A 23,539-nucleotide genomic window follows, 5' to 3' on the forward strand; every position below is an offset into this window, starting at 1 on the left:
TTTAACACCAGTTTTTTAACCTCCGCCTTAACTAAACTCTGCGAAATAGATAATGAATAATGGTCAGCCAAGTCAACTTTACGACATCTGTCAAAAACCCCCCACGAAGAGTTATCCAAAAAGGATTTCAAATCAAAAGAAGCCATTTTGAACTACTACTAATACACAAGAGCCAACCAATAGCAAACACTAATGCTACATCAGCTATGACGCTCAACACTGAACTAGACCACTACAACAATCTGCACGAGCGGCATGGGTGTCAGTAATGACAAGATCCCGGATGAGCCCCCACTTACGTTACGAATCCCTTTGGCCCTGCAGTCTAGGGGGGATGGAAACGAGACCCGTAACATAACTCATGCAAATTATAACAGTGAAAGGGAACAGTGAGGACAAAAACCACAGACAACTTAAGTCTGCCGTCAAACACTCATGGTTTATTTGGTAAACACACGGTAAAGTGGGGGGGAAGGGGCTGAGCTGGACCCAAGGAAAGAAACAAATATCCAAAAACACCCCCATGCTAGACTTGCCTGCTTCAATAACCGCTAGCTAACTAACTAACCAATAAAATACAGTGGGTGGTCCGTTCAATACAGTTCCAACTGGAGGCGGAAGAGAGATTGAGCTTCTGACTGGGTTTTTAAACCAAGAGAAAGGGGCTGTGATAGGGTAAGGGAAAAGGAGCAGGTGTCTTCTGATTAGCGACTGATTGGGGAATGATGATTGTCACCTGTGAGGGGAGAAGGAGAGAAAATAAATACACACACAGGATACCTGTAACTGTATGGCTAAGTGAAGAATTTACATAAATGGAAGTTAGGATAAAAGTGGACAAACATTTATACCTGGGTTTGCATTTTAGCTATGATATTTCAACCTTATATTTATGCACTGCTGTCCATGGGAAAACTAATATACACAAGTACAGAAGGCTACTCACCATCACAACACACAAAGAAGTTAATTTGGAAAACAGTCAGTATCTTCCCACTTCCCTCCACTCAACAACAGTCCACAGTATTGACTTTCTCCAAAATTATCTAGCTGTCCGTCATCCCAATTAGCAAACTCTGTTTCTCCTTCTCTGTAGAACCAAAGTTATCAACCCTGTGTTTGATGTATTTGATACCATTCCACTGATTCCGCTCCAGTCAGTCCTGAGAGGCGCAGCGATCTAATGCACGGCATCTCAGTGCTAGAGGCGTCACTACAGACCCTGGTTGGATTCCAGGCTGTATCACAACCGGAAGATCACCATGCGCAATGCCAAGTGTCAGCTGGAGTGGTGTAAAGCTCGCCACCATTGGACTCAGTGGAAACGCGTTCTCTGGAGTGATGAATCACGTTTCACCATCTGGCAGTCCCAACAGACAAATCTGGGTTTGGCGGATGCCAGGAGAACGCTACTTGCCCCAATGCATAGTACCAACTGTAAAGTTGTGGAGTCATTGAGGAATACATTTGGGGCTGTTTTTCATGGTTCGGGCTAGGCCCCTTAGTTCCAGTGAAAGGAAATCTTAACACTACAGCATACAATGACATTCTATACGATCTGTGCTTTCAACTTTGTGGCAACAGTTTGGGGAAGGCCCTTTCCTGTTTCAGCATGACAATTACCCCAGTGCGCAAAGCGAGATCGGTGTGAAAGAACTTGACTGGCCTGCAGAGCCCTGACCTCAACCCCATCGAACACCTTAGGGATGAATTGGAACGCCAATTGCGAGCCAGACCTAATTACCCCAACCTCTCTAATGCTCTTGTGGCTGAATAGAAGCAAGTCCCCTCAGCAATGGTCCAACATCTAGTGGAAAGCCTTCCCAGAAGAGTAGAGGCTGTTACAGCAACAAAGGGGGAACCAAGTCCATATTAATGCCCATGATTTTGGAACGAGATGTTCGACTACCAGGTGTCCACATACTTTGTCATGTAGTGTACCTTCTGTTACACCAACAGTTATTTCACCCCCTTTGTGTCTGTGTAGCTCATTGTGGCCCAAAGACTTAAGGATGGGTTAGCTAAGAATTAAGGATATTTTCCTTTAGTTTAGATTTGACTTTCTGGTCCTGTTAGTTTCCCCTCATACCACCTGTTCTTACTTAACTGGTTATTGGCAGAGATGACAGCCAGACAAGATTCTCCTTCCTCCGGTCATGCGTTTATTTGTTAGTACTTTCAGTTCAGTATTTTATGATGTGAAGCACTTTGTTACTTGATTTCAAAGTGCTATATAAAAATGTAGTTATTCTCATACAAAAAAACAGAAGACCGGTCGTGCTAGACCAACTCAGAAGTGAACACTGTAGCACAGAGAATGGTTAACCAATCTGTTATTAATAGGTAGCATTGAAAGTGACACGTAAATGAATGAAAAAGACAAAATAACCACCATTTCTGAATTTTATTACAAAAACATCAGGATTTTTAATTAACAATTCAGTCTACCTATCCAGGATTAACAGAAAGATGGAGGAAAGCGGTGGGGAAATGAGACATTGAGGTTCTTGAGCGTCAGTCAGTCTGTACAAACCCCCATTAAAAAAAGGAATTGGAAAACGGAATATTGATATCTGCTCTGCCCCCCCCCCCCCCCAACATATCAATCGCTCTCAACAAATAAACTATGTCCAAGAAGGATAGAACGGTAGAAAGGAGGAATGGAAGATTATTTGTTTTCACTATATCTTATAAAAATGCTTAGCAGAAGATACTGTATCATCATCACTGCTTACCATATTGGTTTAGAAACAACTTAACAGAAAAACAAAAGTTTGCAATTAAATCCCTTTCAACGCGCACGCACGCACACACACACACACACGGCCCTTGGAAACAGGGGAGTGAGTTGCCAAAGGAATGGAGGGAGGAATGAACCGTCTATCGTCAGGTACGATATGCCCATTTAATCACAACACTCACGGCCTAATACAAACGCATGGGGGTGCTACTACCTCTATATACACACATCGTATAGCGTGTGTGTGTGTGTGTGTTTGCGTATGAGAGAAAGACGAAGGGACGTGACAGAGCGAAGATGAATTAGAGGAGAGGGGGAATTGAATCAATGTTTTTGGCAGTGTGTGCGTTGTAGGTGAGACAGTCTGGTGGTGGTGCCATTCAGTGACGCCGTTTCTTCTTGGCGCTGGGAGGCGGGGCTGAAGAGCGACCCTTCCGCTTAGCTGACGAGGTCTCCTCCGCGTCCTCATAGTGAGACTCTTTGTCGGCTAGGAGAGGAGGCGCGAGACAGACACTCAATACCAAAACATTTGAAACTGATTTCACATTACACGAAGAGTGTCAATATCAAAACACACGGGGACAAAACTGTCACAGGTCAGTGAAGAAGTTCCAATTCACATCAGATAACAAAGTTGTATTCTTTTCCAGTGTTCCTCCACTTTTTCTATACCATGGACCAGCAAGCGATGGTACCTCTTGCTTCAGGGATGTAAGCTAGGTTTTTCCCTCCTTGGGGAGAATGTAGAGTAGACTCACCTTTCCTGGCCTCCTCTTCCAACTCATCCCAGTCTTTACCGCTCTCCTCTTCACTGCCCAGCGACGCACTGTAGTCTGAAATACACACACTACTAAGTCTCTGTATATTTGTGTGTGTGTGTGTGTGTGTGTGTGTGTGTCTCTCTCAACATGACTCGTTACCATTACCGGAGTCCTCGCTCTCTGAGTCATAATCTTCATCACTGTCTTCCACCTCTGCCTCACTCTCGTCTGCCGAGGGGTTAAATGTCTCGTCTTCCCCCGACTCAGAGTCATCCTCTGCTCCTTCCCCCTGAGACAGATTGAGAGAAACATACCGTAAATTCCGGACTATAAACCGCAACTTTTTTCTCACGCTTTGAACCTCACGGCTTAAACAATGACGCGGCTAATATATGGACTTTTCCCGCTTTCAATCCCCCCCCCCCCCCCCAAAAAAAAAACACATTCTGTGACGTACTCAGTTTTTTGGCGGCATGAAGCTTTCATTAGACCAATGAAATTGCCGAACGGGTTAAGGTCAAACAACTTTTTAGTTTACCGTTTAGATTAAATCGAGCGCTCTCAAACTTCCCATCATTCTGATTACGGTAGTCATTTTGTCACAATCATCATGGCAAAGACACGGAGAAATGCATATGATGCAGCTTTCAAGTTGAAGGTGATTGATCTGGCTGTTGGAAAAGGAAATAGAGCTGCTGCACGGGAGCTTGGTCTTAATGAGTCGATGATAAGACGTTGGAAACAGCAGCGTGAGGAATTGACTCAGTGCAAAAAGACAACTAAAGCTTGCTGCTAATTTTAAATTTTTTGTTACAAGCCGTGTTTCGTTAAAGCCTATTTATTTTTGTTACAAGCCGTGTTTCGTTAAAGCCTATTTATTTTTGTTACAAGCCGTGTTTCGTTAAAGCCTATTTATTTTTGTTACAAGCCGTGTTTCGTTAAAGCCTGTGTAAAGTTCATTTGTTTCAATGTACCGGTAGGCACCTGCAGCTTATAGACATGTGCGGCTTATTTATGTTCAAAATAAAACAAATAAAAAAACACACACACACACAGCCCTCACCTCGCTCTCCGGGTCTAAGAAAGACCAGCCCCCCTGTTCAAAGAAGCCCTCTGGATCATCCACTATAGTCTTCATGATCTTAGTCCAGTTCAGAGACTGGACCCCCTCTGTGTACTTGATATCACAGGAACTGGAGAGTGAGAGAGGTGGGGTGGAGAGAGAAAGGGGGACAGAGAGTAGAGCGAGACAGGTTTTTAAAATAGTTACTTATTTTGAGGAGCAACACTTGGTAAAACTCTACTAAAACACAAACAATTTCAAATCTAATTCCTTTCCTCCAAAAACAAATGAGCCACACGGATCCAGTCGACTTCAGCCCCTCCTCGATGGGGTCGAGTGAGTTGACAGACCGGCTAATAAGTTGATTGGTTAATGTATTTATTAGTTCATTGATGTACTTCAGCCCCTCCTCGATGGGGTCGAGTGAGTTGACAGACCGGCTAATAAGTTGATTGGTTAATGTATTTATTAGTTCATTGATGTACTTCAGCCCCTCCTTGGGGTCCAGTGAGTGGACTGACTAATTGGTTGATTGGTTAATCCGTGTTTTCCGTAAATTCATGTAGTAGCCAGCCAAACAGAAAAAAAGTAGCCAGCCAGGGGGTATGTCCCCTGAATTTTTGGGGGGCAGAACAAGGTCCATTTGTGGTGGCCTCTGGTACATTCTAATGCCTTGATTCCAGCCGAAATGCACAGCTAAATTATTAAATAGTTTAACAACTTTACCTCCCAGATTGGTAATACGAGTTGTGGCATTCAGTAGAAAGAGTACAATTAAAATGACTGAAAATATATGCATTCAGTGTGTTACTTGTTTTGGATATCGTCTAGGCCAAGACCTACATGATCAGAACTATTTTTTAAGTAAGAGAACCTTTAACATTAAACCTGTTCTCTTGAAATTAAAAGTAATATTTAGTTTTACTGCAAAATATTAATTGCCACAATGCTTGTTCTTTAACCTGTTTGGGATAGGGGGTGGTATTTTCACATCCGGATGAAAAGCGTGCCCAAAGTAAACTGCCTGCTACTCAGGCCCAGAAGCCAGGATATGCATATAATTGGTAGATTTGGATAGAAAACACTCTAAAGTTTCTAAAAAAACTGTTAAAATTATGTCTGAGTATAAAAGAACTTATTTGGCAGGCGAAACCCCGAGGACAAACCAGCCAGTGAATTCTTTTTTGTTGAGTTCACTGTTTTCAATTGGTTTTCTATGGGAATCTGGATTTCTGAGGCATCTGGTTGCAGTTCCTAGGGCTTCCACTAGATGTCAACAGTCTTTAGAAATTGGTTGATGTTTTTCTTTTTAGTATGGAAGAAGTATGGCTGTTCAGACTGAGTGTCGAGTCTAGTGTACTGTTGTGTTTGGGGCGCGCGACCTGGCGCTCGCTCCACTTTCATTTTATCCGCTATTGAACACGGTTTATTCCTACTTAAATTGTATCGATTATTTACGTTTTAAAAGACCTAAAGTTGGATTAGGAAAGTTGTTTGAAATGTTTGGACCAAGATTACAGGTAACTTATTAGATAATGTGTAGTCATGTTGGGCGAGTTGGAACCGGTGTTTTTCTGAATCAAACGCACCAAATAAATGGACATTTGGGGATATAACGACGGAATTAATCGAACAAAAGGACCATTTGTGATGTTTAGGGGACATATTGGAGTGCCAACAGAAGACGATATTAATTTCTGAGTTTTGTGTCGCGCCTGGCGTGTTGAAATATGATTGTCATGCGTTTGTTTGATGGGGTGCTGTCCTCAGATAATAGCATGGTTTGCTTTCGCCGCAAATTGTTTTGGAAATCTGACACGGTCGCTGCATTAACAAGAAGTTAAACTGTATTTTGGTGTATTGCACTTGTGATTTTATGAAAGTTAAATATTTCTTATAATTTATTTTGAAATTCGCGCTCTGCCATTTCACCGGATGTTGTCGAAACGTTCCGCTAGCGGAACCCCTAGCCGTAAAAGGTCAAATGATGCATGTTATTGGATCTGCTGCTGTCGACACCTAGGATAAGGAAACCAATGTCATTTTGTAATTTGGGTGAACTACCACTAAGAGTTTGGCCTGTCAATCACTGTGGGTGGAATTTTCAGATGAGGGGGCAGGATGTTTGTGAGTCAGAGTTGGTAGGGTTTCAGACCTGTCAATCAATCACTGTGGGTGGGACTGAGGAAAGGCGGTAGATTAGTAATCTAGTCAGAAAAACTAGTCTAGGTTAATTGATGTACTTACTTGAGCCACTCCTTGATGGGGTCCAGTGAGTTGACGGGCACGGCGTTGATCATGGTGACCTTCTTGCTGTAGTCCTTGTAGACGATGACCACGTCAAAGTTCTTCAGGTGGAACTGAACACGCTCGAAATGCACCAGCTCCACCTCATCCAGAGTCACCACGAACGGAGGCTGGGGAAGGAGAGAGGGAGGGTGGAATAAATATAGTAGACTGCTGAGACCATGTCCCTTTTAACATACTGAGGATTTTATTATTAGATCTGTAGTAAAATATCTGCCTCAAGGCCTAGCTTGGTTTAAAACACATGGGAGTAAGCAAGCAGTGCTGCTGGCTATATTAGTGAAGGTGTAGTACTAACACCAGTACTAACACTAACACTAGCGGCAGGAGCGGCAACAGTACTAGTAGGCACTCACCCACTCAGTGGTGTTACACAGGGAACTGGAGGTGGGCTGCAGCAGACAGGTACTCCTGTAGGGTGCGCCCTGGAACCTGAACACACAGTAATGTCCTCTAACATTAACTTCAACAGTTTCATACAGTTCATTACTTGAACACCCAACTCTGTGCTTAAAGGAAAGAGTCACCCATCATATGATACAAAACTCAGCCATCGCTCAGATACACATTGAAACATGAAATGTCCTCGGGAATCAATAGAACAACGCTCAAAGAGGCACAAAAAGTATACAAAATTCAAAGTGAGCGAATGTTTCTTTTAAATACTCACACGCTTTCTCAAAATGCCCTAACCCTTACCCTGTCCATACCCCTCCCATCACTCTCCTCCACCCCCCCCCCCAATCACTCTCCTCCTCCCCCCCCCCGAATCACTCTCCTCCACCCCCCACCCCCCATACCCGAGGTCTCGGAAGGGCACTTCGAACTCCAGCTGCTCCTTGGTGAGAGTCTCCACCTTCTCGATGAAGTTCTTGAAGGCAGACTTGAGCTTGTGTCTCATCTCCCTCTCCATCTGCTCGGCGTACAGGTCGTCGCGGTCGTGCATGTGCTGGTGCTTGCCCAGGTCTGTGGTGATCTCGCCCACCTAAGAGGAGATAAGGTAGGATGAGACAATATAATAAGGTAAGATAAAACATAGGATAACAACTTTATTTAAATTCATATTTACCTCTGTGTAGAACTGCACGTCTGTGTGACGCTTCTTCCCAAACATGATGGCGTTCTGATGGAGGACGAGAGGGGTGGGATTAGTCAAAATGGACGCACTAACACACATCTAAACTAACTCAAGACCACTCCAAGTGCCACGGGGGAAAGCATAGACCCAAATACCCACAGCTTGATTACCAACGCATAGAAAGTCAGACATCTTGTACTTAGCCTAAGTTTACACACACACACCTTGAGGTGGAAGTGCAGTACGATGATCATTTCTCCGTCACAGGGCTGGAAGAGGGAGTGTTTAATGTTGTTGTAGAGAATGTCCACTTTGTCCCCACGGACGGACGTGAAACGGAAACCTGGACAGACAAACGTTGTTTACCAGGTTCGTTGAGGCTGGAGGGACACACTTAATCCTACTAGACCTCACTTTGCTGATAAGTACTTTTTAGAGAAAAATACGCTTCCTACGACTGATATGTAGTCGTCTCACCGAGCCATCTTAAGATAAATGCACTAACTGTAAGTCACTCTGCATAAGAGAGTCAGCTAAATGACAAATGCTGATTGAGAACACACAGTATTATTAGTCTTTACAGCAAAGCTGTGATCTGGGAAGAACCTCAACCATTTCTCTCTTTCCCCTCCGTTCGTTCCTCCACTCCCAATTCCTTGTTAATGGAACCCTTTCCGCACCGTTGGTATGGGCCTCCAGCGACCCCTGCATCCTCTTCTGGGCAATGTTGGGTCTGATGTAGAGGTCTTTGAGTTTGGGGTTGGAGCGGTTCAGGTTGATGACCAGCGAGTCCTGCTTGACGATGCCTTCCTTCTCCTTCTCCTCAGCCTCCCGGGTCTTATAGCGCTTCTGCACCTCCTTGATGATGCGGAAGGCGTTCTGGAGGTTAGTGGACGGGACTGTTGGGTCGCCAGGCGCCTTGAGGTTCGACGCCCGGTACGTACTGAGGGTGGGGGGGTATGAGCAACGTCAGACAGCAGCAGGTGGATAAAGATGGATACCACACACACACACACACGGACTATCAGTCCATCTGCTTGATATTTGACAACAGTGAAACATGCAGAACATGGGCACTCAGTCACACATTTCCTCTCACATTTCTTTGACAAAGGTGGCATCGGGGTTGGGGAAGATGTTGCCCTCGTTGCGTCCCAGAGAGCTGCCGGGAACATAGAAGTTTATCCTCAGGTACGTCCAGTCTCCTTCCACCGACGAACTGATGTTCTACACAGACAGACAGAGGGACACAGAAACGTACATTTTTTTCCTCAGATAGGTATAGTCTCAAATTCAGTCAAATTGTGATGTGTCTGTGTGTGTGTGAGAGAGGTACCTTGATGGTAGCGATATGGAAAGGGGTGGCGATACCGAAGACAGGCATGACAACCGTCTCGTATTTCTTATCGATGAAAATCTTCATGTCTCGAACATCTTTCTCTCGAGGCATCTGAGATCCGTTCTTGTAGGAGACATTGGACTTTCTGGACCTAGAAGAGAGAGAAGGAAATACTGCATTTAATTCATTGGTGACGTCACACATTTTTGGAAAGACCATCTACATAGGGAGTGAGTGAAATCCTGAATTATTTAATCATGTAAATGTATCTGTTGTAGTTGTTTTCTACAAAAGATCATTTAGACAAACATAATACTATAAATATAATTCTCTCTCGTTCTTCCACCTCTCCCCAATCATGTAGATTCTACCACCTCTCCTCCTCTGTTCCATTCAACTCCTTTAACTATTACCAGCCTCCTCTCATTCTGGTCTCCCATCTCCCTCCAATTATCATAACATCATCCCTTCTCTTCCTCTCGTTCACTCACTTCTAGACCTGTAACTCTCTCCTCTAACCCCTAACCCTCTTCTCCCCTCGTTCACTCACTTCTGGACCTGTAACTCTCTCATCTAACCCCTAACCCTCCTCTTCTCTCCTCTTCTCCCCTCGTTCACTCACTTCTGGACCTGTTGCTCTCCTTTCTGTTCTGTCAGACGTCTCTTGGCCTCCTCGTTCACCTGATTGGCCAGCTCCTTCTGGTGAGCCCGCCTCTTCTCCTCCGCAGTCATCTCGTTCTGACCAAACAAATAACAGTTTCTCACATTCTGACCAATCAAAAAGACAGCGTTTAATCTCATACACAGAAACTGAGATAGTGTAAGTATAGTGAATCTCTCTCAAGCACATAGACACGGACACACACACACCCTAGTCCTGTCCTGGAGTAAAGCTTGTCCACGCGCTCCCTTCCCCAGTAGTTCCTCTGCATCATCAGCATCTTCCTCATCATCCTCCTCCTCATCGTTCTGTCAAGAAGAAACAAATCGTATTTTTTTGGGGGTGGGGGGGGGGGGGTTAAACTGGGTAGTTTGGGTCCTAGATGCTGATTGGCTTAAACAGCATTTCAGCCGTGTGTATATCAGACAATATACCACAGGCCTTGTTGCATAAATATAAACAGTTAGAGGACATAGAGCCCTAAATAAACATTGAAATATTTGAAATAGATATGCATCTTTCAGGGTTCGTGAGGGACAGAGTGAATCAAGAAACAGAGAGACGGTGGCTATCTTTCGTACCTTTAGGAAGATTCCGACGTTCTTTATCTTCTTCTTGACCGGAGTGAGAACTGTCGCTGGATCATCCTTCAAGATATACATTTCAAGTGGTTCTTTACTGCCATCAATGAGCGAACATCACAACCCAAATGTGATTGATAGAGAACTATATGTTTCACAGTCACTTTGTTAAAAAAAAAAATTGAAATATATCCCCTTTGTTGATCTGTATATTCTATGAACAGGGCGCATTTCTTCCTTTTCCCCTCATCCTTCCCTCTCTCCCTCCCTCTCTCCCTCTCTCCGTCATCCTTCCTCTCTCCGTCATCCTTCCTCTCTCCCCTCCCTCTCGCCGTCATCCTTCCTCTCTCCCTCCCTCTCTCCGTCATCCTTCCTCCCTCCCTCCCTCATCCTTCCTCTCTCCCTCCCTCATCCTTCCTCTCCCTCCCTCCCTCATCCTTCCTCTCTCCCTCCCTCATCCTCCCTCATCCTTCCTCTCTCCCTCCCTCATCCTTCCTCTCTCCCTCCCTCATCCTTCCTCTCCCTCCTCCTTCCTCTCTCCCTCCCTCATCCTTCCTCCCCCTTCCTCTCTCCCTCCCTCCCTCCCCCTTCATCCTTCCTCTCTCCCTCCCTCCCCCTCTCCCTCATCCTTCCCCCTTCCTCCCTCCCTCATCCTTCCTCTCTCCCTTCCTGCCCCTTCCTCCCTCCCCCTTCCTCTCTCCCTCCCTCCCCCTTCCTCCCTCATCCTTCCTCTCTCCCTCCCCCTTCCTCTCTCCCCTCCCTCTCGCCGTCATCCTTCCTCCCTCCCTCCCTCCGTCATCCTTCCTCTCTCCCTCCCTCCCTCATCCTTCCTCTCTCCCTCCCTCCCTCATCCTTCCTCTCCCTCCCTCCCTCATCCTCCCCCTCTCCCTCATCCGTCATCCTCCCCCTCCCTCATCCTTCCTCTCTCCCTCCCTCACCCTTCCTCTCTCCCTCCCTCATCCTTCCTCCCTCCCTCATCCTCCCCCCCCCTTCCTCTCTCCCTCCCTCCCTCCCCCTTCCTCTCTCCCTCATCCTTCCCCCTTCCTCTCTCCCTCCCTCCCTCTCCCTCCCTGCCCCTTCCTCTCTCCCTCCCTCCCCCTTCCTCATCCTTCCCCCCCCCTTCCTCATCCTTCCCCCCTTCCTCTCTCCCTCCCTCATCCTTCCCCCTTCCCTCCTCTCTCCCTCCCTCCCTCATCCTTCCTCTCCCTCCCTCATCCTTCCTCCCCCTTCCTCTCTCCCTCCCCCTTCCTCCCTCCCTCCCTCTTCCTCTCTCCCTCCCCCTTCCTCTCTCCCTCATCCTTCCCCCTTCCTCTCTCCCTCCCTCCCTCTCCCTCCCTGCCCCTTCCTCTCTCCCTCCCTCATCCTTCCCCCTTCCTCTCTCCCTCCCTCCTCCTTCCTCTCTCCCTCCCTCCCTCATCCTTCCTCTCCCTCCCTCATCCTTCCTCCCCCTTCCTCTCTCCCTCCCTCCATCCCCCTTCATCCTTCCTCTCTCCCTCCCTCCCCCTCTCCCTCATCCTTCCCCCTTCCTCCCTCCCTCCCTCATCCTTCCTCTCTCCCTTCCTCCCTCCCCCTTCCTCTCCCTCCCCCCCTTCCTCCCTCATCCTTCCCCCTTCCTTCCTTCCTCCCTCCCTCATCCTTCCCCCTTCCTTCCTCCCTCCCTCCTCTTTCCTCTCTCCCTTCCTGCCCCTTCCTCCCTCCCCCTTCCTCTCTCCCTCCCTCCCCCTTCCTCCCTCTCCCTCCCTTCCTCATCCTTCCTCTCTCCCTCCCCCTTCCTCTCTCCCTCCCTCCCCCTTCCTCTCTCCCTCCCTCCCCCTTCATCCTTCCTCTCTCCCTCCCTCCCCCTTCATCCTTCCTCCCTCCCTCCCTCCCTCCCCCTTCATCCTTCCTCCCTCCCTCCCCCTTCATCCTTCCTCTCTCTCTCTCTCCCTCCCCCTTCATCCTTCCTCTCTCTCTCTCTCCCCCTTCATCCTTCCTCTCTCTCTCTCCCTCCCCCTTCATCCTTCCTCTCTCTCTCTCCCTCCCTCCCCCTTCATCCTTCCTCTCTCCCTCCCTCCCCCTTCATCCTTCCTCTCTCCCTCCCCCTTCCTCTCTCCCTCCCCCTTCCTCTCTCCCTCCCTCCCCCTTCCTCTCTCCCTCCCTCCCTCCCCCTTCCTCTCCCCCTTCCTCTCTTCCCCTCTCCCCCCTTCCCCTCTCCCTCTCCCCCCTTCATCCTTCCTTCCTCTCTCCCTCCCTCCCCCTTCATCCTTTCTTCCTCTCTCCCTCCCTCCCCCTTCATCCTTCCTCCCTCCCTCCCTCCCCCCTTCATCCTTCCTCTCTCTCTCTCCCTCCCCCTTCATCCTTCCTTCCTCTCTCCCTCCCTCCCCCTTCATCCTTTCTTCCTCTCTCCCTCCCTCCCCCTTCATCCTTCCTCCCTCCCCCTTCATCCTTCCTCTCTCTCTCTCCCTCCCCCTTCATCCTTCCTCTCTCTCTCTCCCTCCCTCCCCCTTCATCCTTCCTCTCTCCCTCCCTCCCCCTTCATCCTTCCTCTCTCCCTCCCCCTTCATCCTTCCTCTCTCCCTCCCTCCACCTTCATCCTTCCTCCCTCATCCTTCCTCTCTCCCCCTTCATCCTTCCTCTCTCCCTCCCTCCCCCTTCCTCTCCCTCCCTCCCTCCCCCTTCCTCTCTCCCCCTCTCCCTCCCTCCCTCCCCCTCTCCCTCCCTCCCTCCCTCCCTCCCTCTCTCCTACCTCGTTGATCTGTACGGAGTCTCCTATGAACAGGGCGTATTTCTTCTGTTCCTCCTTCTTCCCCTCCTTATTCACCAGGTCAGCGAAACCCAGGCTGATGCTCAGTACCATGCCTGTAAAACACACACACACAGTTAAGAAAGCGTCCGCTCTACACACCATTTAAAATGGCCTCTGTACGAGACACAAAATACCATGTCTAGAAGTATCCTACTTATATTCAGTAAGACACTACAGTGACTTGAGTGCTCACCTTTCTTCAGTTTGTACTGGTTCTTACTGTTCAGGACCAGGGAACCCTCTCTGAACTCTATTCCCATGGCAAACCTACAGCAGGGAGAGGGGACGCACAAAATCAACACATGATACATACTGTATTCTCAATAGGCTTGGGCAGTATACCGTAATACTGGGCAGGTGGTCACACAGAGCATTTGGGAGCAGTTTTTTTTTTTTTTCTTCCCTCAATACAAAACCCATGTTAAAAAGAAATATTTACAAAAAAATGTGTCCGCTCTGGAAGAGAAAATATCAAACCTAGTGGTGAAAGCAGGTACTGTGTTCTGTGATTAATCTTCACTATAATTTCTTTCAGAATAAAATGTGGCTGGTAAAATAAGGGCATTCACCAGCTACTGCGGCTGGTGGACCAAAAGTACATTTCCCACCCTGTTTGAAAATAGCCATGGGATAGTATTTTCCAATACCGTTGAATCTATTTCTTTGAATTTTTTTTAACACATTTGTATATCTTTAAGTAAATACCTGCAGTCAAATGTAAACAAATTGTTGCACAAAACTAGAGACTAATAAGGTTTTTGTGCGTATGGAACATTTCTGGGATCGGTCATTTCAGCTCATGAAAAACGAGACCAACACCATGTCCTGCGTTTATATTTTTGTTTAGGTGTAGATATCTTATAACTATTAACTATCTAAAATGTGCTAAATGCTCTACAGTTGTGCATTTGCTTTGCCAATTTAGTAGCTAGTTAGCTATCTAGCTAAGTGGTTAGCTTCTTCCAAAATCAAGCTTGAGAGTTGGTAAAAGCAGAGAATCCCTTCCTGCTGTCTAATATTTGTTTTGTGTGCGCAGCAAACTTTGAGTAGCATTTTTGAGTTACTCGTATAAGTGTATTAGCTGGGATGTCTGTCCTGCAAATACTTTAGATGAGTCGCAGACTGTATATACAACCTCCCAGTAATTTATTGGATAAACCACCAACGTGTCCGCATCACTGTGCCTTCTTTTTATTTGTATTATTTAACTAGGCAAGTCAGTTATAACAAATTCTTATTTACAATGACGACCTATCCCGGACAACGCTGGGCCAATTGTGCGTAACCTTATGGAACTCCCAATCACGGCCAGATGTAATGCAGCCTGGATTCGAACAAGGTACTGCAGTGACGCCTCTTGCACAGAGATTCAGGGTGATCTTGAAGGCGGCACAGCCTACAGCTGATCACACAGCCTACAGCTGACCACACAGCCTACAGCTGACCTACCGTTAGTCAGCATATCTACCAACATTTTTGGGGTGTGCGCCAGCTCATGCTTTTTATTAGACTGCAAATACTCTAGGTCAGAGACTGTATAAAATGTACACAATGCGCTCGTTAGCATTAAGTTATCATTCTCTATGGGATTTTACATGTACTTGTTAGCATAGCTAACCTTCGGATTGAAGAGGATCAGTGGGGTTTGACAATAGTGTTCTGTGTGTTCATTGCCGGTATTACAGAATATCTCGGAATGGCACAAGGTCGGTACGAAAGTATGACAACCTGGATTACCGCCCAAGCCTAATAATCAATACACGAGGCCATGTGTGTGAGAAGGTAAGTGTGTGTCCTACCCTAGGTTCTTGGTGAATTTGGCCGCCAGGTCAGGCTTCTCCTTCTTGACGTAGTCCAACACAGCATTGTACACGTCGCAGATCTTCACACCTACAGAGAACAAGGTAAGAGAAAAAAGAAAAACAGTCAGGTTCCATAATTCATGTGTACTCTACCCTGTAAACACAAACACCCTGAATCTCCCTTCCAACCCTCACCGTGTTTCAGCTCTTTGAGTAGTTCCTCTTCCACCTGCAGTAGGAAGCTGTAGTTGTCCTGCATCTCCTGTGGTGGGTCCACCATCAGGGTCCGGACCAGGTTGGAGCAGTAGGATTTGTAGCGGATCCCCATGGCACACGTGATGGCCCCAAAGTGCATGTGGTTCTTATCGCTGAAGAGTTATAACGGCGTTATTAAAAGGTGTTATAACGTCTTGAGTCTGCTGTGACAGGTACTGTATGTGTGATACAGAAGGAAATTGGTCTTTATCATCAAAATGGATCACATTTTGGATTAACCGGTTAATTGTTTTTATTGTTTTGCATGTAGGTTGAGCACTGAAACTAGGTTAAACAAAATATACATCACAGTGGGAACGGTCGTTGAAGACGTCGCCATGTAAGTGTTAACTCAAAATGACAACGACTAGGCTCCAGTTTAACAACATTTACTTCACCGTACTACCACAGTACATCCCCGCCATTACACTCAGGACAGGTCCATAACTGAGACTTCTGCGCAGGCGCACTAATAACAGAGTGATAGCGCCGTAATAACAGAAATATAGGGATACTTAAAACATGAACTAAACTCTCCCACTTTTCTTTAGACAAATAAAACTAAATAATTAAATGTCCCCAGTATTATTTAAGTTCCCCAAAGTTTTTATTTGTATTACTCAAGTTGCCACTTTCCATTACTTTAGACCGGATGCTCCCTTTCAGTCTGACAGTCAGCAAGCTGTTCCTTTGTGGCCGACCGGGAAAACAGCTTCCAGGTGAGGAGTCAGTTGCAGCAAAGGTCTGTGAGCCCCCCCCCCAGACGAAGTCATCAACAAGACAGGCAAGTACTCCAGTCACATTGTAGTCTTGATCAAGCCAATAGAAGACTACAGGATCCACTTGACATGTTTCCACCTGTACTCAGCATTGTTGCACCAATTATGTTCCCTCCAATTACTGATCTCATATAGTTTAGCTGAGTCAAATGACACGTCCTTTGTTTCAAGTACATCATTTTAAAATGTCATTCTGTTTTTCTCAATTTTCTATTGGAATAAATCTGAGATTATCTACAAGTGACAAGTCAGCTGACCCTGTTGTACCGAAAAGTGTAGCTGGTTCAGAGTACTGCAAGTTGTACCAGTTCTGGTGTTTTCCTTTGGCTTTTCCTGCTTGTCCAATGACTGTTGCTGTATGTGGAATACTACTTTCTCTGTCCATGAATTTAACAGTTTGTCCAGTTTTCAGATTGGAACAACCATGTTGTCTCAACACGTGTCATTGAACGTTTTCCTAATTTGAACACAACAGTGTTACCTGTCATGGTTGAAGGTCTCTGCTCCATTTCCTGTGTCAGTTTCAGTGTCCATATCATTGGATCCGACATCTGGTTGGTTTGTGCCTGTTAATGTGTCCTTTTTGTCATTTTCAGTAGGAGGCTGATTCTCAGCAACAGCCCTTCCAACTTGGTCATTTACTTTCCGCAATCTTGAGTGATGCACCCTGACAATGGTGCCTCCGTGTCTCACAAATACCACCACACCATCTTGGCCAATGACTACTCCCGGTCCTTTCCACTCTTGACAGTCATCTCATTTGTAGTACACTTCGTTTCCAGTCTCGTATTTCTCATCTACGGGACGAAGCTGTTTACGCAGAGCCCTGCGAATTCTCTCTGAACACTCTGCTTCAGTGAATGCTTTTCTCGCTGCATGTAGTGCTGAAAGGTGCTGTCCCACCCATGCACTCACACTGGTCCCTTCTAGTGCTGGTGGCTTGTCAACCAGTACAGAGGGAAGATTAGTGTTCTGACCCAACACTAGTTGCTATGGGCCGTAGCCATGAACATTGTGCATTGACTTTTTTGCCATCAAAGCCCAATCTAGGGCTGTTTTCCAGTCAGAGCCATTGTCTTGCATCACTTTCAGCATAATCTCTGTGAGTGTTTGATTATGTCTCTCCACAAGTCCATTGCTCCATGGACTGCATGCAGCAGTTGTCTTTACTTCCATGTTGAAGTTCTTTGCCACTTCTATTATTGAATTCTCCTCCATTGTCACTACAATTTCTGGGTCGGGCCATGCACACATATCCAGGAATGAATGAAGGTGCTTGACCATTTCACAGGGTTTCTATGTATTCACAATGCTTCCAGCGCTGAAGCGTGTGAAGTGGTTGATTATGTGACGGTACCACACTTGGTCCTAACTCATGTAGCTCTACAGCCACTGTTTCATTGTACTTGGAAGCCAGTGGCAAACCAACAGCTGGTCTGGGCTTAGGTTTGATGTATTTCTGACATGTCTCAACTGTTAACCATCTGCTGTAGAATGGAAATACTCTCATCATCATTATTCCCTGAACTGTTGAGTAACTTCTGAAGTCTGTCAACTGTAGCATGTCCAAACTGTTTGTGAAGTTAACAATACTTTGTTTCTGTGTCCGTCAGAATCTCATTTTTACATGGACTCTGATGTCTGTCTAAAATGTTTACACAATAGCGGGCCGATGTAGTAAGTTCAAGGGTCACTGGTTGTTTAAACATCACTGCCATGTCATTTTTTATGTCTGGTACAGAACCCGCCTTCTTGAGGGAAGCTTTGCTTAATAGTAAGGAGATATCTGTAGGGACCACCTCTGTTTCAATGTGACTCTTAGTCTGACCAATATTTACTGGTACCTTAACTCTTGGTAGAATGGACGGTTCTCCCATCTTCAAATTTTAAAGCTCTGTTGCTCGGTGTGTCAATCATATTTTGTACTTTCATATTTAGTTCACCGACATCGCTATCAAGCCATTTTGCACCACAAACTGTGCGTGTACATGCAGTATCAATCACAGCTAAACCTAAGGATTCAACTATAAAGATCTCAGAAACAGATTAGTTTGAAAACAGTGTAGTGTTACACTGCTCTCTCTCTGTGTTTACATTTTCCTCTGTTAGTTTAACTTGCTAATTTTTATGAGGACAGTCTTACACCCAATGGTAAGTGCTTTGATAAATAGCATATTTTAATCTCCTTTCATATCTGTCCAGTGGATTTGTGCCAGGCAATGGCGCCCTCGTCTGGTTGTCTTGAGAACGTGACTTGTTGGTGCCTTTTCTCTGCTGCTCAGTGTAATATTCCGGGTCACTCACTTGCATTCAATCCGTCTTTTCATCAAAAATATTTTTTTGTGCCGACTTCAATAACGCAAAAGTCAGCACAGTGAAAGCAGTCAAAGCCAACTGTTTCTCCCTACCATCCAGACAGGCAGTAGTATTTAGCAACTTGAAAGCTGACGCTGCATCCAGGAGAACCATGTTGTACTTGCGCATCCTATTGTACCTCTGTTCCAAATCAATTATGTAGTCCATCATCGCAACCCGAAATGTCTCTACACTGTCAAAGTTTGAATATGCCTCGTAAGCACGGTTTCTCTTCTTTACACACAGAATCCAGTGCTCTGATCAAAGTTCCCATACCGTCATCCTTGTTCAAATCCTCCACGGATATTTCCATTGGGGTATCGCTCGCTTTTCCCTCTAACAGTGAAGTTATTAGCCATCATCCGCTACCAATGTTAACTCAAAATGACAACGACTAGGCTCCAGTTTAACAACGTTTACTTCACCGCACATCGTCCCAATTACACTCAGGTCAGGTCCATCAACTAAGACTCTGGTACAGGCGCACTAGTAACAGAGTGATAGCACCATAATAGCAGAAAGATAAAGATACTTAAAACATAACAGGAAGCAGCGGTTTACCTGACGACACTGAACTTGAGGCTGTAGTTGCCCCCGCTCTGAATAATGGGGGGGTAACACATCTCGACCGTGGAGGGGTCTGCTCCCCCCAGGTACTTCTTCTCCTCGATTGCCTTCTCCACAGACTCAGCCAGCTTACTGTGGCGCACCTTCTGTTAGGGAACAGAGGAGAGAACACATTCAGGAAACAATGCTTTGTTTCTGTCATCTTGGGGACAAAATGAGATGATTCAAAACTATTTGGACATACAGTCTAGATGTTAAATTGGTAGCGGGTGAGTCTGGCCCAATTTGACTGCACCTGTCTGAGTCACAACAGTGGCTTTCCAGGATGGCTATATCATATGAATGTGGTTGCTGGGATGTTGCACCCGTCTACAGGCGTTGTACGAGTGGATAATGAGCGTGACTACAAAGCCTACCTCGTCTGCGTCCACGATCTCCATGACACGCTCCTTGAAGAACTTGGAGTAGACGTCGCTGGTGACGGCTGCAGCCTTCCTCATCAGAGCCAGTTCCCCGTCCTCCTTCACGGCAATGGTGTAGGCTACCACCGCACTGATGTCCACCTGGGGGGAGGTGAGAGAGAGGGAGAGATGGAGGCAGGGAGAGCCCATAAGGATTGTGACCTGATGCAGACCAATAACTAGCTACATGGGAGTCTCTTTTTAATGCAACACTGCCTCCCGCCACAGACAGACACCAGCTACCCACCATTCTGCAAATTGACACCACATGGAAACAATCATATTTTACTATCAACCCAGCTCACCCTTCCCTCCTTCAGTCCCTCTTTTCCCACATTCCTCCTTCCGCTCACCTTTTCCAGGCCCTCGGCAGTGATCATGTCGTTCCAGCTCTTCATGTACTCGCCGGGGAACTTGTCCTTGCTGAATACACCCACAGTCTTGCCCTCCCTACTGGCCCTGATCGCCTCCACCATCTTCTCAAAGTTAACCTTGTTGCTCTCGTTCTGAGGGAAGGAGGGGGAGAGGGATGTTAAAATGTTATCCTTCAGCTCAAACACATTGACATGAGTGCATGCACTCACACACACTGTTTCAAACACACGAACGGTCACACCAACTTCTTGTGCCACACACATTAAAGAACTGTACTGAAATGGGAGAATACGCATTGAAAGCGAATCAGGGATAGAACATCCCGAGTCTACCAATCAACGCTTACCTTTTCCCTGACGAGCAGTGTGATTGGTGGAACCCCGTTGGCGTTCTCATTGCCCTTGGTGACAGCCACCTGTTTAAGGAACTCCACCTTCTTCTTGCTGGCCAGGAAGATGATCTTAGACTCACAGAACACCATGATGGTGTCTGTCAGCTCATAACCAAACAGCCATGTCTGGAGAGGAGAGGAAGGATGAGAGGGTATATGAATTACTCCATGCAATATGCTTATGCTGAAGTGAAAACTACTGAGGTTTCTTCAGTACAGAAGCCATAACATATACAGTGCATTCTGACCACCTTCCCCCCCTTTTCCACTTTGTTACGTTACAACCTTATTCAAAAATGGATAAAACATTTTTTAACCCTCAATCAACACAACGCAAAAACGGTAAAAACCTGAAATACCTTATTTACGTAAATATTCAGACCCTTTGCTATGACTCGAAATTGAACTAAGGTGTATCCTATTTCTATTGATCATCCTTGAGATGTTTCTACAACTTGGATTGGATGTTATTTGGAAAGGCACACACCTGTCTATATAAAATGGTCCCACAGTTGACAGTGCATGTCAGAGCAAAAACAAAGTCATGAGGTTGAAGGAATTGTCTGTTGAGTCCCGACACAGGATTGTGTCGAAGCACAGATCTGGGGAAGGGTCCCAAAAATTGTCTGCAGCATTTAAGGTCCCCAAGAACATGCTGGCCTCCATTCTTAAATGGAAGAAGTTTGGAACCACCAAGACTTCCTAGAGCTGGCTGCCCCAGCCAGACTGCGCAATCGTGGGAGAAGAGCCTTGGTCAGGGAGGTGACCAAGAACCCGATGGTCACTCTGACAGAGCTCCAGAGTTCCTCTGTGGCGATGGGAGAACCTTCCAGAAGGACAACCATCTCTGCAGCACTCCACCAATCAGGCCTTTATGGTAGAGTGGCCAGACAGAAGACACTCCTCAGTAAAGGGCACATGACAGCCCTCTTGGAATTTCCCCAAAAAGCACCTAAAGGACTCTCAGACCATGAGAAACAAGATTCACTGGTCTTATGAAACCAAGATTGAACTCTTTGGCCTGAATGCCAAGCCTCATGTCTGGTGGAAACCTGGCACCATCCCTTTGGTTAGGCATGGTGGTGGCAGCATCATGCTGTGGGGATGTTTTTCAGCGGCAGGGACTGGGAGACTAGTCAGGATCAAGGGAAAGATGAACAGAGAAAAGTACAAAGAGATCCTTGATGAAGTCCTGAGCGCTCTGGAGCAGGTTCTCAGACGGGGCGAAGGTTAACCTTCCAACAGGACAACAACCCTATGCACACAGCCAAGACAACACAGGAATTGCTTCGGGACAAGTCTCTGAATGTCCTTGAGTGGCCCAGCCAGAGCTCGGACTTGAACCCTATCGAACATCTCCAGAGACCGTAAAATAGCTGTGCAGCAACGCTCCCCATCCAACCTGATAGAGCTTGAAGATCTGCAGAGCAGAATAGGAGAAACTCCCCAAATACAGGTGTGCCAAGCTTGTAGCATCACACCCAAGAATACTTGAGGCTGTAATCGCTGCCAAAGGTACCCCAACTAAGTAAAGGGTCTGAATATTTATGTCAATGTGTTCAGTTTTTACATTTGCAAAAATTTCTACACCTGTTTTTGCTTTGTCATTATGGGGTAGTGTGTAGATTGAGGGGGGATTTAAAAAAATATATATATTTTAGAATAAGGCTAATGTAACAAAATGTGGAAAAAGTCAAGGAGTCTGAATACTTTCCGAATGCACTGTACTTATAAATGTGCACACAGTTTCCCTAATGAGCTCAGTCAGGAATAACTCCTGGATAGGGGTTAAGTCCATGAGTTTTACCTGCAGGGCAGTGGATTTGGCATACACTATCTCTTCGTCCACCCCAACGGAGACCACCATGGCATCCACTTTGCCAAACTCATCTTCTCCTTTCTAATAGAGAAAAATAGATACTTGTTAATTAACATAGAAATGTTTCACATTATTCAAACTAAGTCAACCAGTGAGCAAAAAGGTACACTTAGCCACAGTTGTGGTCGACACGTTGCTTGTTCTTTTTGAGTGCAGGTGATAAGTATGAATAAATGGAAAATTAGCTAACCAGTTAAAAACAAGTTAGCTAAAGTTGATAACTATATCTATTGCTATATCTCAATGAAGATTGAGAGAAAGTTGCTACTTAACTACTGGTTGGCATTCAAATGCAGAGGTTGAGATCAATCGTTGTGCCCTCAAGATAAAAGTGCATGCAACAAATCACTGCCTGCTCGGCGCGAGGTAAAGATAGTTAGCTACAGTAGCATGCTAGCTTGAAAACGTCAAACTTTGATGTTAGTTATGAGGACAAGAGGCAACTAGCTAGCAATTTCTGTCAAAACATTCCATGGTACTTTCTGACAACGTATTTTGGTGCCAATTTTAGATGTGCAACTTCAGAATGAATTCATATTTTGCTGGACTGGCAACGAGCTAAAGTGGTTGTTCCACAAAGTGCCAGATATGGCTGGCTAGCTAATTAACTATATAATAGCATAGCTAACGTTAACAGCCTGACTTGGTGGATAATATACAATGCATAATTAGTGGCCATGTTGTAACTATCATTTTTAGGATGTGTAATGTCTTCTTGTATTCAATCTACAAGTGTTTCATAATTACATGTAAGTCTATATAATCAGATTGATCATTGCTGTTTGCGCTTCTGTAGCTACAAAACCAACCACGGCACTCACTCATGCCGAAAACAAAGTAAAAAAACCGCACTTTAAAAACGTGCCTTCATCCAGAACATGTTTTTACTAGTTTTATATACACATTTTTATATCGTGCTAATTACCTTCCAATTGCCATATAATCGCTTGATTCTGCGGTAGTACGCTTCCTTGTCCAAGTTTACCGCCATAGCGAGTATTTTACACCTTCAAACTCCAGCTCCTGGCTTCTCAGAGCAGCACAGGCCGGATGAGTGTGGTTGCTGTTTTCTCGCACTTTCCACGCCTTGAAACCTATATCAAAAGAGTTGTTTCTTTCCTTCTCGATATATGCACGGTGGTTACGTTCAGTTCTCCTCAAGATGTGCCTCTATGGTTGATATATTATCTTCTTTTTTTTTAATATATATATCTTTTTTAGATATATATATATACATAAAAATACACCCGTTTTGTTAAAAATCGATAAAAATGCATAATTTTCCTTCTGATTAATAATTACGTAACATCTAGCTGTTTTGTTGCATCTAGCTGTTCTGGTGCTAAGCATAAACGACTCG

The 23,539-nt window shown here is 45.7% G+C and overlaps 1 protein-coding gene across 2 annotated transcripts; it reads right to left on the reverse strand.

The window, feature by feature from the left end:
- Positions 1–2,389: 2,389 nt before the first annotated feature.
- Positions 2,390–23,539, reverse strand: supt16h (SPT16 homolog, facilitates chromatin remodeling subunit). Of its 2 annotated transcripts, none has more exons than XM_014156421.3 (25): positions 23,105–23,539; positions 22,108–22,200; positions 20,256–20,426; positions 19,888–20,040; positions 19,490–19,636; positions 19,068–19,219; positions 15,313–15,485; positions 15,115–15,205; positions 13,509–13,582; positions 13,256–13,368; positions 10,531–10,596; positions 10,159–10,257; positions 9,911–10,026; positions 9,286–9,439; positions 9,049–9,176; positions 8,630–8,892; positions 8,174–8,292; positions 7,941–7,994; positions 7,672–7,856; positions 7,228–7,303; positions 6,812–6,981; positions 4,565–4,694; positions 3,667–3,790; positions 3,499–3,573; positions 2,390–3,227 (listed from the first exon to the last, which is right to left on the reverse strand). In XM_014156421.3, exons 1-25 carry the CDS (start codon positions 23,168–23,170, stop codon positions 3,121–3,123), a joined length of 3,099 nt encoding a protein of 1,032 aa, XP_014011896.1. In that variant the 5' UTR covers positions 23,171–23,539; the 3' UTR covers positions 2,390–3,120. The 2 variants fall into 2 exon arrangements, with proteins under 2 accessions (XP_014011896.1, XP_014011895.1); XM_014156420.3 differs by having other exon boundaries at positions 3,661–3,790; positions 23,105–23,538.

The sequence above is a fragment of the Salmo salar genome, chromosome 18 (genome assembly GCF_965601325.2).
Source record: "Salmo salar chromosome 18, fSalSal1, whole genome shotgun sequence".
Taxonomy (NCBI): Eukaryota; Metazoa; Chordata; class Actinopteri; order Salmoniformes; family Salmonidae; genus Salmo; species Salmo salar.